The sequence below is a fragment of the Cupressus sempervirens genome, chromosome 7 (assembly GCF_028749045.1).
Source record: "Cupressus sempervirens isolate cs-2001-9-10 chromosome 7, ASM2874904v1, whole genome shotgun sequence".
In the NCBI taxonomy this organism is placed as follows: Eukaryota; Viridiplantae; Streptophyta; class Pinopsida; order Cupressales; family Cupressaceae; genus Cupressus; species Cupressus sempervirens.
The window spans coordinates 526,361,343-526,380,070 of record NC_143124.1 but is presented as its reverse complement, the minus strand read 5'-3'; the positions used below and the strand labels follow the sequence as shown (position 1 = coordinate 526,380,070).

At 35.5% G+C, this 18,728-nt stretch overlaps 1 protein-coding gene across 4 annotated transcripts in view; it reads right to left on the bottom strand.

Moving 5' to 3' along the window:
• Positions 1–11,901, bottom strand: part of LOC149547837 (helicase-like transcription factor CHR28) — an 83,839-nt gene extending 71,938 nt beyond the window's left edge. The window contains exon 1 of one of the 4 annotated variants that reach the window (XM_089791880.1): positions 10,997–11,901. In XM_089791880.1, the coding sequence (XP_089648006.1) occupies positions 10,997–11,161 (165 nt within the window). In that variant the 5' untranslated portion in view covers positions 11,162–11,901. The remainder of the gene's footprint in view (positions 1–10,996) is intronic. The other 3 variants (XM_089791882.1, XM_089791881.1, XM_089791879.1) reach the window with 3 other exon arrangements.
• Between the last annotated feature and the right edge of the window lie 6,827 nt (positions 11,902–18,728).

Below are 18,728 nucleotides of genomic sequence, written 5' to 3'. Positions count from 1 at the left end.
GGAATTTTGAGATCTCATAGTAGTTGCCTGATGGCACTATGTTCCAATTCTGAGCATATCTATTGATCTAAATCTTTTGGCACAAAGAACAAGTACGATCAATTGGTGGATAGTAAGGAAAACAAATTATGGAGGTCCTCCACAAAGTATTTGTGGCTACCTAATATGGGATCACGAGCCTTACGACTGAACCTCTTCGGCTAAGAGCCAAGGACTAAGAGGTATCCATTCTGCCAAATTCACCCAGGGCACGAACCCGGCCTCATCCTTTTTCAATGTCAGAACCACGCACTCAACAGAACTTGATCCCTAGTGGGCTCTTTAAAAACCTTTCAACTTCACCGGTAGACCAAGGGTCCATTGACGATTGTGAGGAAAATTAGACAATGAAGAGATGAGTATTTCATACTCTTGGGCAATGTTCATGAAACTTTTATGTAGTTATTAATTAATGCATTACAATAATGAATAATGTATGCCTCTAGCATTTTTTTCTTTCCTTCAAGATAGTTTGATCCTATGAATTATTAGAGATAATCTCTAAGCATGATTCTAGAATGCTTTGAGAAGCATAAGGATAATGAGAGAATGCATTCAAGGGAGGCACATAACTGGAGATATCTCTCAAAGAAGAACCTATTGAAATTGTCTTGTGCTTAGTTTTCTTGTAGGAGGAAGAATTGATATTTGGAAAGAGTTAAATTTCAATTATTGAAGGCTCGAATTGAAAGCTTTAGCTTTAGCCCCTTCCAGACTATGTAGAACTAACATGCACGTTGAAGAATACTATTCTTGAGCATGCTTGCACATGTTTTGAGCATATTTGTGCTTGTTTAGATATTTGTTAGGTGCTATTGAGGGGCATTATAGTGTAAATCTGGAGATTGTTAACAGCTGCCATGAGCTACATAACTTTGCGGTGTACTTTCACCAAGCTATTAGGAGGATTAGTCACTATAGTGTTATTAAAGATGGAAGCCAAGTCTCATCGTTGGAGGCACTAAATACTCATTTTGCAGGAGTTCTAGGCAAGAATTACACACAATTGACTCGTATCTAGATGTGATTGCATGCAGTGCCTCTGCTATTTGACTTCTGTAAGTCATCCCAGTTGATGCAACCTTGTTGATCTCTCCTTGAGAAGGGATCGTGATTGTGACCATGAGTAGTGTACATCGTTGAGGTGATTGGATTTATGTTCTGTATCAGTTGCTTTGATTATGCTTATGGCTGATTTCCGAGATTATGATGTGATTTATGGTTCACTAAGGTTTGTGCCAATGGTTACCAGGATCGATGTGGTATCATGATGTTGTGTCGCGATTGCCCTAAGATGTGTGTAGAGATTGCACTGTGTACTATTACCGTGCTACACTAGACTAGATTCTTGTAGCAGTGGTTAGTCATGTTTATGACTGTATTCACTTATGTGTTTTAAGTGTATTTTTAACATTGTGTAAACTACCATTATTAAATGCTTAAATAATTAGAAATGGATTGTCCATGTTGGGTTTATTGGTTATGTGCTGCAAATATTTACCTTGTTATATTTTGATCCGAGAGATATCTGTTACTCGTGTTATGTTTTACATTTGAGATGACCTGAGGGTCAGGTATTATACTTGATTTCAGTATCATAGATGTTAGACTACTATGCTGCTCAGTTAATCATATTACATGATGATGCCATTTTGAGATGACAATGTGTTTTATGATGATATCTGGTTATCTGGTATTTGGACATATATCTGATTGTGTTATGTGATGGATTTAATGCTATGGTTATTTACTTCATTCTTGCTTCCTTATGCTATATGTGAATGTGAGTGATGTAAATAAATTATTTCAGTATAATTGAATAAATTGTTAAATTAGTCATTTAATACGTTTATTGCTCCAGCTATGTTATTATATGCAATTGCACTTGATCCTATTGTTTAGTGTGCAGGATTTATATCCCTGGCAGTGGCACATGGAGTTGGTGATTCAGCCATTCATATTTTACCAATGTCATCCCTGTATGGTCGACGTATCCTTATTTTAATTGTTTAATTAATCCTTTCAATGATTATTAAATCCAAACTCATTTGCATTATGTAATTAGACCAGTAAGCGTCTGTGCATTTAGAGGTTCGTATTGTCGTGAAAATGGTTAAAGAAATTTCTATGTTTTTTGATTTTCGGCCTTTATATAATTAATTTTTAATTTCTGGCAGCTTTGCCATAGATGAATTCCTATTACTAGGAATAGCCCGTTTTTGTTTGGGACAATTCGGAGTTTAACTAGTTTGGCTACTTATTTGCCCTAATCGATTATTCACTCGAAAAGTGAATAAGTATTCAAAAAGGAATTTAATTCCTCACTTCTCACTTTTGAATTAGAAAGTTTGAGAGTAAACCCAAAATCTTCTTCATGAGGAATTATTATTTTGTTCGTTATGGGAGCTACGAGCGTGGGATCATCGCAAGGTTGAGCTCATTGGATCCAGCTCGGGGAGACCTAGGATTGCCGCGATTTTTAGTGACTTTTGCGGATTTTTTATTTTATGGTTCAGATTCCATTTTGCCCTTTTGGCTGTGAGGTAGGGCTCTCCTATTTTATTGTTTCTGCTCTGTTTTTGCTTCTGTTTTTGGTAGTCATTTGTTAGGAGGCTAAGAACTAGTGTTCCCCTCCATTTCTGTATGCTAGCTCTACCCGATTGGGTGGATATGAGCACTTCCCTATTTTTCGGGATGAGGGTTTGGGGTTTTGCACCGTTATGCTGGCCATTTTTGCACAGGGTGTCCGAATCCAAATTTTATTGGATTTTCAGGGTTTTTGTGCCCAAAGACCAAATGGGTTTTAATTTCAAAGTTTTCCAATTTTTGGAGGTGTCCACCTCGATTTGCGTGCTGCCCAGTTTTCTTGAGCTTTCTTGGCATGATGTTGGTCGTGAACCTGGATCATCCGTTTGGATGTCAGTCAAACCATTGTTGCACTTTTATGTTTGCATTGGGATGTGTGTCGCATCCGTACTCCCAACTTTGTGTTCGGTTGAGTGATTTTATACCTGGTGCTATGGTTTCTTTTGAACCTGTGTTATTGTTTTGTGGACACTACGATTCGTGTAGAATCCATACTCTCGGATTGAGGCCAATTGAGTGAGTACATGATGTTTGGTCTTGTTGAATCATTGGGATTTGTGTAGAATCCATACTCCCGGATTGAGGCAGGTTGAATGATTTGATGATGTATGGTTTTATTGTTCTTTGGGATTCGTGTAGAATCCGTCCTCCCGGGCTTCTTTTGGCTGAGTGATATTTTGTTTGTGTTCTCATCCAATCCTTGTGTTATGGTCTTCGTGATGGTGGTGCGCCACACACGAGTACGTGCGTGTACATTTGTTGGGTGACTTGCGAGGCCCGATCTTCCGTAGTACTTCCAGAAGTTATGATCATTGGGGTTGGGTTGGGAATTTGCATGCCACAAGGAGAAATACCACACCATGTGAGCATCCAAGCGCATCTGCGCCTACATCCCACACCATAACATGCCAACATCCAAATACATGGGAGGCCATAAGAGGCACACAAGCAATCACATTGGGAAGTCTTAATCAAATGAAACTAATTAATAAAATTGTGGTAAAATAATAATAAGATGATGAGATTCGTCAAGCATGCCATGAGCCTTATTACAAGGTCATGGGTGACTTGGGAAGGCATGTCCACACATGTAAGCATAGCTTCTTACCTAGAGCCGTTTGCTCTCACATTTGACATCAATTCTATGACATCATTCTCATCTATATAAGAGAATGCTTAGTTTCATATGGTGCATTAATACAAGCACGTAGATGACACTACCTCCTTTGCACTCTAGAATCTAGTACCTTGTAAAGATTTGAGTAGTGGACTATATGGTCTAATCATTTGTGATATACCTCTACATTGATGTTGCATTGTACTTTGGTATGGCATTATGTTGTTTTCCTATGCACTATGTATGTTGTGTGTGTGTAAGCCTACTTTGCTTTGTATACATTGCATTATTGTTTGTGTGGTGTGACTATCTCCATAAGCATGATGGGACAAACCTACGAGATCCACATGGTCGGGTAGTGTTGCCAACCATCATTGGGGACCAATGAACAGGTCAGAGATTGTCTTCAATGGACTACTTCACCGTTTCCCTCCATTGTACCTTTTCTTTCTTCTCATTCTTGTAATTGTACTTGATGTAATTTGACATATGCAGCATGGATCATGATGTTAAGAATACTGCAAATCCCAAAGAAGGAAAAGATGCAAGTTTATGTTTTCGTAGGCATTCTAATTTGCAAGTTTGAATTAGTGTTATGGCCCACTCTTGAGAATCAACATGTGTACCTGGTTTGCAACACGGGGACCTTTTCAGTGCATGCAAGTTCACTGGACGAACAGAAACTACAGTTCAGCACATGCACCTGTCTTTTGGCACCTGCTCAATCTCTATTTGGGCAATTTCCGCAGATTAGTCTCTAAGATTTTCGGCACCTACACTTCTATTGGATTAAATCCTATGAAATCAAGCATGGTTGTCATTGCAGGCATTTGATGGCTATGTATGTACTAGTTTTCTAGTTTAGCACACATGACAGGCTCTAAAGGTTAAAAGAAGCTATTTGTCAGTGTTATCATAGGAACACTTCCTGGGTGCTTAAAATGAATCTTGATTTGTTCTATTATGTGACTGAAGTTGATTTAGTCACCTCCTTGCTTAGTCATGTGTCCTTGACCAGCTCGATATAAAATGAGGCTTGTAGGAGTCAATTTGAGCTCATTCAAGCAACTCAAAGAACAGTTGGTTCCATTCACGTTGCATAGCATAGTAGAGTGAATCACAGAACCCTCGGAAGCTAAGTTGTCGGTTCAGATTCTGATATGGATGTGGATTCAACGTTTGGATTCAAAATTCATCCAAAAATATTTTGGGTTGGGTTTGAATTCCTTTTGGGTTCATCGTACAAGAATTTAAAAAAGAAATATGTTTATATGTATGCAGCAAAAATAAGTTTATACAGAAATGGAGGCAAGGAGTTTTAATTTTCATTCACAAATGCATAAATGACATATATAAAACAACCCTTTTGGTCTTTTTAGAAGTCACTTTTAGGGTTGGAAAGTCAAATAGACCTAAGTTGGCAAAAACAACTTAATGAAAAAGTCAATAAAAATGACATTTTTTGTCAAATTCGCCCAGAATTAGTTTTGGGTTCCTCATCCAATGTCTTCCAAATTCATCTGAAATTCTTACAAGGCCATCTGAGAGAATTTTGAGTGATTTTACCTGACAGTGGCAGGATTTTGAGCAAATTTGAACCGAATCCAACTTTGCAGCGAACCAAATCTCGACTTCCACTTCCACGAGCGAATCTAGTAACTTAGCTTGGAAGTGGTTTAGGAAAGCTTGGGAGCTGTTGGTTTTCGCAGTTTTAGGCCTTTAGACATCTACTAGTGCGCAAGGTTTCATAGCAACCATTTGACTTCCCTTGTAATTTGAATCTAGTGCATTCTGATGTTGTTAATGTTTAATGCTTTGCAAAGAAAACATTCATGTTTTGCCCTATGTTCTGAGGATTACTTAGCAGGGCATTACAGCTTCTAGGTTTTTGAAAGGGTTAGTGGCAACCCTATAGCAAATTTTTGTATATCATTGCATTGCAAATGACCCACAAATACTTAGCAAAAGACAAGGCAGCAGAAAGTGCAACAATGAACCAGTTGATATAAATCAAAGGGAATTGTATGATAACCAATTGACTGACTTGTCAACAGTCATACAAAATGGTTGTAAGCCCTAAAGATATGTAAAGGTGAGATATGGCTATACCTGAAGACACCAATGATGACAAAAGCCCAGTTCAAGAAACATACACTTAAGACGTTTCAATTTCAAAAGAGAACTAGGTGCTGAAAAGAAATTTACTAGAGCATCGGTGTGTGATGTAATAAATTAAAATTTAACATACTTCAATTTTAGTTAAGTTTAATGAATGGTCAAGAGGAAGGAAATAGGAATTTGTGACAATCTAAACACAAAATATAAAAGGGAGGAGGCAAGAAGGAAGAGAAAGGGGACATGCAAATCAAGAAAGAATTAATTGTGCTCTCTAGAAGGGTTGTTATTATGAAAGTTTGTGACCCTTGCGAGGCGCAAAAATGATGAAGGATTGTGCTCTTTCAAAGTGTGGCAATCGTGAATGGATGTGACTTGCAAAGGGCAGACATGATGAATAGTTGGGACTTCTACCTCATGTTGGAAGATACAAAGGGGAAAAGGATTCATTTGAGGATTAAAGCCAAATCAATTTGGACAATAATATATTATTCTCAATGGCAACAATGAGAAGTGGTGACTCAATTATTATGAAAGGGGGTGACCTTTTCACCAATAAAGTATAAAAGAGAAATCACTCCAAGAATTCAAGGATCACTTATATATCATCATTCACCATTACACCAAATCAGCACTCAATTATCACTAATCACTCTATCAATTCCACATTCATTCAACCATCATTACTAATATATCAAATCATCAAATCAAAGGAAATCATTTAATCATCCATCAAACATCAATTGGGAATCATGCAAACAGACCAGCAATCAATTCTTCCAGCAGTTCAATCAGTCTATATTAATCATTCAAACATCAATCAAGGAATCGCAGGAATTGCATTTGCACTAATGAAAGAGCAGATCAGATTGTTATAAGACGTCAGTAATCAAGCAGATATATATTGATTAGATCGGAGATTATTATATAACCTGCACTCATTCAGAAGAGCAGTTTATTGCAGACAACCTACACTCATTCAGAAGAGCAGTTCATTGCAGACAACAGCAAATCTTACTTTAGGAAGGACCTCAATAAGGACAGCTGATACATATTCCCCCTCTAAGTAGCCCACCTCATGCTAGATGGACAATAGCTCCTACTACTCAAGGTCAAGAGGTCGAATTTGGATGCTCCCCTCGGGCTTAGTTGTGGTGAATTTAGGGCCCCTTATGATGGAGTCATGATTGAGAGAGAAGATGTGTATTCCCCTTCTAAGAAGCCAACCTTGTGTTGGATGGACAAGAGCTCCTGCTACTTGGAGCCAAAAGCTCAAGTTTAGATACTCTGCACTCTTGGGCTAGTTGTGGTAAATTTAAAGTATCCTAACATACTTCTTCTCCAACCCCTATTATGGTTGACTATTGGAATGGAACTATTGATGCTTGAATTCTTAAGTTCAAGGTCTATTACATGATTTATTTCAATAGATTGAAATCATAAGCAATATATATATATGCATTTATATGTTACCATAACCCTAAAAGAAATATATGACCTTTGGAATTATATTACATGTGTTAATTAACATTATTAGAGGACCTGTTCCAAGGTTTATCTTGCCAAAAGACATGTTTTATTTGTAAAGTTACAATTCTAACTTTATTACACCTCTTGTTTTGATTGAACTTGCGATTCTAGACAAACATTTAAAGCAATCCCAAAAGAAAGCATAACATGCTGAAACTAAGTAAGCTAAGATTTGAACTCTACTCATGCAACCACCAAGCAACATTATGGTGCAATTATGTGTAGAAAGGAAAGTTTGAGATTAATAACTGAATACCTCTAAGTGGAATTTATTGCTTGTACAATCAACATTTTGAGTTGTTCAAAAATTTCAAAACTTGATACAAAAAAGAGTTCTGTGAAGGTGTCCACCAAGGTGTTTTATACATGCAGCAGGCCATGTGGAACATGCATAGAGAAGTTGTCACAGCACTAGAATTGATTGTACATCACAATCCAATATGAGCTCCGTGTGTTATTTATTTAGTCTATTGAGGGTGCCTACTAAATTGTGCTATGGCCAACGGATAAATTCTTCAAAAAAAACCTAAGAGTGTAGAGTAAGGGCAAAAGTAGTAAAGATAAACAAAAAACAACAACAAACATGAACTGGGGAACTACAACTTCCATCTAATGGTAAAACAAAAGACTTTGATGAGGAGAAAACTTCCAAGACAAACAAAAGGAACAAAATAGGAAGTGGAGGAAAGAGTTTCAAAGGTACCTTTTATAGAAGTGTCAAAGCAGGCCACAGAGCATTTGAATGTCAAGAAGCTGCAAAAGTACAGTGACGCATTGTGAAGAGGACGGACACTTCACGAAGAACTAAATAAGCATGTGGTGCGGCAAAAAGCTTAGTTTCCTAAGGTGGAGAGAACTTGATGTTGCACAAGATTTTGATTAGACCTTCTAAGGAAGACAAAGTACAGTGCTTGAGGAAAAGTATCTTCTACACCAAGTTGAAATCAGAAGGAATGTTTTTAGGATGACACTAGATGATTGTTTAGGATGATAATAGATGATTGAAGTACATACAACTTATTGTATGCTAAGAAGGCAGAGAAATTGAACTTGAAAATGGTACAACATCCTAAAGCTTAGGCTAGGGTCCCATGGAGGGAGACTTCCTTAAAAAAAGAGCTGAAGCTACTTGATAATTTTAGGAACATTTTAAAGCTGCTGGTCCCATGCATTAGTAGTGCAGTTAAGCATAAAAGATTAAACTCCTAAAATTAAGGAAGCTAGAAATCTTCCATACTTTATGCATTTAAAAATGAATAAATAAACCATATTCCCTCCAAAACTATTGTTTTAGAAACATGTAACTTAGGATGTTTGACAAGTAGCAGATAACATTCCTAAGCCGGTGGGACAATTTCTAGCCCTGCCTCATTTTCACCCGCTCAAAAATGCAACCGTAAAAAGTAGCAACTTCTAATTCCAAATAATCCCATAGCAAAATAAAGTTTTGTTCATGGGACTACCTCTTTTTTAAATATATATAAGCCCAAGATTTTGCATAGGACCTCACCCTTACTGGGCTAGCAGATGAATGTCAAGAAGAAATGTTCGGTAGCATTCCATATTGAAGAATATTCAGATCAATTATAATGTAACGTAATACCTATGGATTGTTGGGCAAACCATGGCAATAAAATATTTAGCCTCTCATATTAATAGAAACACATTCCCCATCACCAAAGATAGAAATATATTTGAATTGTTGGCATTAAAGGCCACATTAAAAACAGCCAAGAACAAGGTAATTTTTAAGACTGCCAAAAAAAAAAGTTAGGGAAGTTGGAAATTTTCTTGACTCTGTGAAACCCGCACCGACAGAAGAAAGTAAGACAAAATTTTGAGGAGTCAAAATTGGTCGTGTTGCTGAATAAATTCTAGGACACGAAAGTGAAGTACATAAAGGATTGCAGCCAATGTAAAATATTTCACATTGCATGGATTTTTTATCCCATTATCAAGTTTACCCAACACGGCATCACAAGAGATGAGTCCCAGTCTGAGAACAGTTGATAACACAATATTACAAAACAGGGATCTAATTATGTAAAGTATGAGTGCTTGCACCATACCTGTTGTAACTGCATCAGAGAAGGAAGAATAATAAAGAATGTGCATCAATTCCTTTGCTATCAAAAAGATCACCATCAAGTATAATCCTCCATTAAAGTGTATAGATGGCCTAATTTTCAAATTCCATATTTGTTTCTTGAACAAAAGTGACCAAGTCAAAAAGTTCATCCAGCCAAACAACTTAATTAACCACACAACTAAGCTTGAAGACCCACAACTGGCCGTTCTAAAGGATTATATAGTATTAAGAGCTTGGCAATGATAAACAAAAACATGACAGCAGCTAAGTGAACCACATGACCATTTCCATTGTCAACTGCATCACCCATATTGATCTGGGTAGGTATCTCAACATCAAGAGTCTGCCTGTGTTAATGCCATTCTCGACAAAGATCACCAAACAATAGCAAAGAGTTTTGAATTAATTAATTGTTTTGTCATGCTCCCCAATAAAATTTTCAGACATTTCAAGATAAATCATTCATAGCAGAGAGTTCTGCATGCCCACATAACTTTGGTAGTGTTCTATATTATTCTGGCAAAGAAACCCATTCTTAAGGTCCTGTGAATGATGGCCACCTCCATAACCCCATAACCAATAGTAGTAGGAAACCCAAAGAAATAATATCAAACTAACCTGAAGCAATTCTCTCTAACAAACCTCCTAAACATCTAAACTAATGTGACACTTAATTTTCCTCCATAGACACTGTCTTGAAGGTGCTTTAAACTAATGCTTCTGCGTTGAAGCGTTCATAATATAACTAGACAAGCAGTATTCTTCATAATTTACGAACAAGATGTAGGCCATGCTAAGCAGCAAGAGAGAGCGGGTGTTTTGGATGCTTATAAAATAGTCTGCATAATTTATTTCTATCTTTGAGTCTCTTGTTTTCGTTTTTTTTTCCTTTTTGTGGGATTTAGTGGATGTAACATGGCTAATGGCTTCAAACATCACAAATTGAAGTTAAATCCTAGAAGAACTACGAGAGCACTGCTCTCATGCACTGCCACAAACTACAGTGAATGCAACCAAGCATTTAAATTCCAAATTAAGCTATGGGAAGACATATATTGCATCCCGAGTGTACAATATTTCGCCACGCGCAAGACAGTTTTTACTGTGCTATTTTTCGAAAACAAAATTTTACCATATCGTGGTATATATTTTTCTGGAAATACATGAAGAGCGCGACCTACTGGCTGGAAAGCCACTCATTGAACATTAAAATCCAACCGAAATTGACCTAATTTTTACACAGTGACTCGGCCATTGTTCTCCAGCTGCGGTGGCCGTATTAGGGTTGAGCGGTCCCTTGCTTACAGCATAAGTGTTATTGCTGCCGCGATAAAAAAAATACCAAAAAACAGATTGGCGCAATCCCGGCACTTTAAAATACGGATGGTGGGTTATATTCTAAAATATTACAGGAAACAACAACAATTGGGTTTAATTCTAACATAACTCAGAAAATCACATATTTGAGTTACATTATAACATACTCTAAAAGAACACAATTCGATTAAATTCTAACATACCTCAAAAAAATTATATCGGGGAACAGCAATGGAATTCTCTTCCAAATCACATGGCTGACAAGAAAGGGGGTCCTCTTGCAAGATGTTCATAAACTGTTCGAGTTCGATCTGATCATCCGGAGCATCCAAATCCACAAAAGAATTCTGCACGGCACTGTCACCCATCTCTTCAAATCCAGAGTTTTCCCTGCCAATTTACATGGAAATCGTTGCCCTAATTAAATCGCCCCTCCCGCCAAAATTGACTGCACACACTCAACTCGGCCAAATCATCGTGAAATCACAAATCAAAGGAGGGACTAGACAAAAATTAAAAAATTGAAGAAAACAGCAAAAGGTTGCTCGGTCCTGTGGGCAAAACTGCCCTTAAAAAACCCTCAATTCTTTCTTGTATTTTTGTGCCTTGATATGCGGAATGCTCTCATAGATGGATATTTTCGAGTTGGCTCTTGTTGTTTTTACCGACTAAACTTTTAGTTTTATTTTTAGACCGCTGATTTGATTTTGGCTCCGCTAAACATAAAACGTTCGATTTGGCCAGCGCGGAAATTCCATGGGGCTTTGCATGAAACATCGCATTGTTCTTTTCCATTTTGAATTAATTTCAACGATCCATCCTTAAAAACATGCATAAGATTCTTTGATTATTTTGCACGGATCTAAGACTTGTTCCTCTCCTCTATTTCCTTAAATCTTCTCCGGGCCTTCCGTTTACATTATTCGAAACCTACAGTTAAAACACAAGTCGTTCAGGTGTGAAACTGTACTTTTGAGTAATTGTACAACTTGATTGCCTCCATTTTTCCAATGTCACACATAACCAAGCAGTATCACACTCAAAAACCCTGTATCTTGTACCTTACTTCAAATATACCCTCCCCCAATACGAAGTCTAATTTAGATATAGTGATTTAAAACGTGGGAGGGTTTTAAGTTGTCTATTTTCATTAGGTAAGTTTGTGAATGTTCAATTAAAAGTTTGTGAATGTTTGAGTTAGATGATGAGGAAATGTAAAATATTGATAGTTTAGAAAGTGGGATTTGATTTAGTCTTAGAAAGGAATAATCTTTAACTGTAATTTTGTTTTTGAATTATGTGTATTGTTAAAATTTTATGTAAATCAATTATGTTTTATTTTTGGTTAAAAGTTTGTGAATATTTGACTTAGATGATGACAAAATGTAAAAGTTTGATGATATAGAAAGTTGGATCTTGAATTTTGCTAGTTAGTTTTTAAATTGTGTAGAGATGCAATTCTTTGTAAGTCAATTATATGTTTTTTGGGTCAACTCTATTTTATGTGGCTTTGATCTCTAATCTATGAATTTGATTTAGCAAAATGTTTAATTTTTAATTTTTTAAATAAATACCCTTTGATCTTTTGATCTTAGTCAAAAGGCTTAGTATATGGCTTATCCTCTTATATTGGGTAGCTACACATCAATGAGTTTACATAAAATCCTCCATTGAAAAAAATGTTATAAATAATAAGGTCCAATCATTGTTGCCCTTGACTCTGATGAGATTAATAAATCACTGAAGTAATAGTATATCAAAAGGCAAAACCAATTCAAGTTATAATGCTTGAAGGGTATCCACCACCATCATTCCATTTTATTCCAATCAAACAACAAAACTTATTCAGAGATCCTATTCTTAATCTACTAAAAAAGTTGTCTATTCTCACTAGGTGAAAGTTTGTGAATGTTTGAGTTGGATGATGAGGAAATGTAAAAGAATGATAATTTAGAAAGTTGGATTTGTTTTAGTATTAGAAAGGAACAATCTTGAATTTTTTGATTAGAAGTTTGTGAATGTTTGAGGTAGATGATTAGGGAAAGATTGATGATTTAGAATGTTGGATTCGTTTTAGTATTGTAAAGGAATGATCTTTAATTGCAATTTTGTTTTTGAATTATGTATTATTTATAATTGGCTAATGAAGATATGTCATTGTTGTCATTTATGGCAACACATGATGTACATGCTTGTAGGAAACCTTGGAAATAAAGACAATTAGCTTTTGGTACTCAGAAAATTGTCTAAGTATGAATTTGGCTTACAACAGTGTATTGTTTTGTATGTAACTTGTTACTGATGGCATATTATGACTAGCGAAGTTAGATGGAGATTGTATACATGTTTATAATGACATGTATAACCTAGAACATCAGTATAGACTATACAGAAAAGAGATATTTGCGTTTTACCAGTAAAACAAGATAGCGAAATTAAAGGAAAGGAATTATTTTGTTTACAAAATAATTACTTGACCAATTAGAGTTGACATCCTAGATGTTTACTTTAAGTTAAAAAATATATATTATGGTCTTAGCCGACCTAGTAGCAATTTGTTTAAAGGCATGGTATTTATGCAAAGGACATCTTGTGAATTCAATTGTGTTGTGAAGTAATGTGAGCAATTGTGATATGTGAACTTTCTATGAAGCGATATATGCGAAGTTGATTTTGTGATCTGAAATCGAACTAAGGTCAATCAAGAAAGAAGTTACGAAATCTATATTTCAGAAGACTAGTTACTTGTTTGGTCAGTGAGCTCTTCTTGTAATTGGAAGTGCATGTTTGGGCAGTGGGCTCATCTTGCATCTACTATACTATAACTCCTAACAAGGTTGGAATCTCCTAACAGGGATTCAAAGTCTCCTAACAGGGACTCTCTATACTAAATTTGCACATTGACTCTTAATAGGGTCCATCCTCTAACAAGGAACATATATATCAGTATATTATCTAGTGGGTATCATCCCCACCGAGGTTTTCCCTTAGCCAGGGTTTCCCTTGTTAACAAAATATGGTGTTATGAGTTATCTTTGTGCATGGTTATTGTTATTTTTCAGCATTACTTGTTTAATTTCTTATATATGGTTCAAAGTAATAAATAATATTCAGTTGGCAACTAAAGTTTGTAAATTACTAATTCACCCACACCCCCCCCCCCCCCCCCCAATAATTCTTATTTCTAACAATTGGTATCAGAGCTTAGTCACAAGTTCAAATCTCCTCAAGTAACGCTGAGGGGGGGATTGTTGGACTAAATGCCAATGTTCCCCTTTTGGATGGATTTGTGACATGGAATAACTACCTCTTGTGCTCTATAAGTCCAGTGGTTGTATCAGGCATTGATTGGTCAATCTTTTGGTGCAACAGCAACTCTAGCTTGTAACACTAGCTGAGTGAGCTAGAAGCTCTATCAAACTGGATTCAGCAACCTTCTAACAAAGTTGATGACTTTGAAGGACTGTAAGAATTTGGTATAGCTCGGTACCATGTAAGAATTTGCCTAAGGCAAGAATGAAATGCCAAGATCTAGAAGCTCAAGAGATAGCACAAGAGAGAAAAGATATGATCAAATGAGAATGGATGAATCAGATAATTGGATGAATACATCATAGAAGTGCCTTATATATAAAGGCAATCAAAGTGACAAAGAGTCAGCAAAGAGATAAGCATACCAACTAAGCACATGCCCACCAAGAGTCGATTATCCTCCATTTTGCATGAATGTACGTGCAAAAATGAGAGGATAAGAATGTAATGGTGTATCTCATAAAGAAATGTAGTAGACAACATGTGCTCAATTGGAGTGCAAACTACTGTGTTCTCAACATGACAACTCATATGAATATGCAAACTCCTAGGTGTCTACATGACAACTAATATGAATATGCATTAGCCTAAGTAAAGTGTAAATAGTAAATACTTATTTACACTAACAAGGACAAATGGCCAGTATTCATAATGATATCAGAAAACTGAAACTTTAGAAAGAACAAATTTTGAAGAGATTATCAGAATTTAGAGAGTCTATTACTTTGAATATATCTATTGTTGAGAGACAACTAGAGGAGTGTGTCAAAGCCAAGGACACCTACTCAAACTTTTTATACTCTTATCTGAATGCAATTGAGATTGCATCATATGCCCTATGTGCAATTCTCACCTTTGCTAAACAACCAAGGATACATAGACAAAAGGTCTAGACAATCTTAAGGCAAGTTTTGATGACTGTATGAAGATATTATCAGTTTAAGGCAGATGATTATAGATTTTTTGACACTCTGACCTTTGTCATTGATGTCAAAGGGGGAGAAGATGCATAAGAAAATTATAAATAAGATGAAGGGGAGAAGATAAAATTGTAAGGTATTCATGAAATCATATTGAAAGGGGGAACATATGTAAGATGGACAAGTTGTAATAGATGATTAAAGTATGTTATTGTATTATTTTTGACAAGCTTTTGTTAGCCAACTTTCCCTATTTTGTTGCCATCAATGCCAAAGGGGAGATTGTTGACAATTGGCTAATGAAGATATGTAATTTTTGTCATTTGTGGAAACACATGTGTTAGGATTAACCTCAGACAGAAATAACAGTTACATGCAAATATAACCAATACCAGAAAATAGCAAATTGCATAAAAGAGAACACAAGACACCAAGATTTAATGTGGTTCACCTAATCCTTGGGCTACGTCCACCAACAACAAGACTAGTATTATTATTATCTAGTGATTACAATCTGCAATCCCTTACAGCTCAATATTGTCGCAAGAAGCTACAATATCAACATTGCATTATGAAATCCCTAACCCTAAGTATTTTTATACGTAAGCTTTTGTTGCTTTAAAAATTAGGGCTATAATAAGTTGTACAATGGGAAAAATAGCACTTGGTGCCTCTTATAATATAAGGGCATTTTTGGCTTCGAGGGCACTACCCCCGAAAACCCCCACGAGGGTGTTTCCCCTCGACCCCACCATGTACTGCGATAGGGAATGCACCTGGGGTGCTGCCTCAGGACCCCACAGGGGCACTGCAGCTTGACCTTGTCTTGGGGGTGCTGCCCCCAAACCCCCCTAGAAATAATATGGGGAGAAAAACATGACGAATAAACCTCCGAGTCTAATTAGGCTCCACATGACAAAAACATGATGTACATGCTTGTAGGAAACCTCAGAAATAAAGATACTTAGATTTTGGTACTCAAAAAATTGTCTAAGTATGAATTTGGCTTACAACAATGTATTGTTTTGTATGTAACTTGTTACTGACATTATATTATGACTAGTGAAGTTAGATGGAGATTGTATACATGTTTATGATGATGTGTATAACCTCGAACATTAGTATGGACTGTATGGAAAATAGATATTCATGTTTTACCAGTGAAATGGGGTAGCAAAATTAAAGGAAAGGAATTATTTTGTTTACAAAATAATTACTTGACCAATTAGGGTTGACATCCTAGATGTTTACTCTAAGTTGGAAAAGTATATTATGGTCTTAGCCGACCTAGTAGCAATTTGTTTAAAGGCATGGTATTTATGCAAAGAACATCTCACGAATTCAAATGTGTTGTGAAGTAATGTGAGCAATTGTGATATGCAAATTTTCTATGAAGCGATATACATGAAGTTGATTTTATGATCCGAGATCAAACTGAGGTCAATCAAGAAAGAAGTTACAAAATCTATATTCCAGAAGACTAATTACTTGTTTGGGCTGTGAGCTCTTCTTGTAATTGAAAGTGCATGTTTGGGCAGTGGGCTCATCTTGCATCCACTATACTACAACTCCTAATAGGGTTGGAATCTCCTGACAGGGATTCAAAGTCTCCTAACAAGGACTCTCTATATTGAATTTGCTCATTGACTCCTAATAGGGTCCATCCTCTAACAAGGAACATATATATCACTATATTATCTAGTCGGTATCATCTCTACTAGGGTTTTCCCTTGGGCCAGGGTTTCCCTTGTTAACAAAATATGGTGTTATGAGTTATCGTTGTGCATGGTTATTGTTACTGTTCAGCATTACTTATTTACTTTCTTATGTATGGTTCAAAGTAATAAATAATATTCAGTTGGTGACTAAAATTTGTAAATTATTGATTCACCCCCCCACCCCCTCCGCCCACCAGTAATTCCTATTTATAACATGTATATGGTTTAAATTTTATGTAAATCAATTAAAAATTTATTTATTTTTTGTTAAAAGTGTGTGAATGTTTGAGTTAGATGATGAGGAAATGTAAAATATTGATGACATAGAAAGTTGGATCTTGAATTTTGCTATTTTGTTTATGTATTGTGTATAGTTGCAATTCTATGTAAGTCAATCATATTTTTTTGGGGTCAAGTCAATTATACGTGCCTTTGATCTCTAATATGTAAATTTGATTTAGCAAAATGTTTTATTTTTTAAATGAATACCCTTTGATCCTTTGATCTTGGTCAAAAGGTTTAGAATATGGTTTATCCTCTTATATTGGGTAGCTACATGTCAATGAGTTTATAGAAAACCCTTTATTGAAAAAAAAAATCTTACAAATAAGAAGGTCCAGTCATTGTTGCCCTTGACTCTAATGAGATTAATAAAGTGTTCAAGTAATAGTGCATATCAAAAGGCAAAACCAATTCAAGTTATAATGCTTGAAGGGGACCACCACCATCATTCCATTTTATTCCAATCCAAAAACAAAACCTATCCAGAGAGCCTATTCTTAATCTAGTAAAAAAATTGTTTGAAAGCTTGTTCCAATTCTATAGCTAGTATTGTACCATTAAAATTGAATCTACTTCTTATTGACCATCAAGAACGTAGGAAAAATGAACATCAATTTTTAGAGTGTTAAGAAATTTAAGAACGTGATGAAGATAGGTAATGTTGACAAAGTTGGATTGATATAGTTGATGAATTTCAACTATTATTACTAAAGTCATTAATGTTCACAAATACAACAAACTATTGCTAATGAAGTCTTGTGTTGTTGAAGTTGTTATAAATTTGGGTATTTGTTCTTGTAGGAAATATCTCATAGAATTTTATTAATAAGGTAATAGCTTATTTTAGGTGAAGTTAGTCACTAAATTTTAATATATTTTTTGTAATTATTTAGAGGAGGTCAATTTGTTGATTTTAAATGCATAAGTTTCATAATAGAAGACATTCAAAGAAGTGACTCGAGTTTGTACTAAAATTCAAAAAAAGAATATCTAAAAAAATCAATTTCTATGTGTATAGATATAAGTCTTTATAGTGGTATACATGAAATGTTTGTTGATGCAAGTGTTTACCAATATAGGTGAAAATTACACAAGATGGGTTTAGATTTGAGACTCTTTTTGCTAAAATTCATAATATTAATAGTTTGAAATAAAATATTAGTTTTGTTTGGTTTACTATTACAAAAATAAATAATGGTATAGTGTTATAATGAAAAGAGAGGATGACAATTAATGGAGAGACTAGTTTAAAGGGGTACAAATATGGAAAGGAGTATAAGATATTGAAGCAAGTGGGTATGTTGAATTGCAAGATTAAAATGCAATGAATGTAAAAGATAAGTTATAAAATATAGTTTTGCACCATAAATTATATTTTCGTTAATAATCTTAGACTTTTTTGACATCGATTTTAGTTCCCTAGATCATTTTGAGCTCATTCGTGCTTTGTCCTACCCTATAGTTTCATTGATTAAGCTTACAATTTATCATCTTCAAATTGAAAATTTAAAACTAGGTCCTATGTGTAGGGCTCTAATACATTGTTTCCTCTTTTGATTGTTCCCTTTTGAGTGCACTACGTGTTAGCACCCTAGTCCCTCCAAAAGGGGCCTAGATTTTACTATTTGCACTTTGTCTTCTATGATTCAATCTTAATCTTTACCTTTGATCATTGTTTATTGGTTTGTATTAATATTGTGATC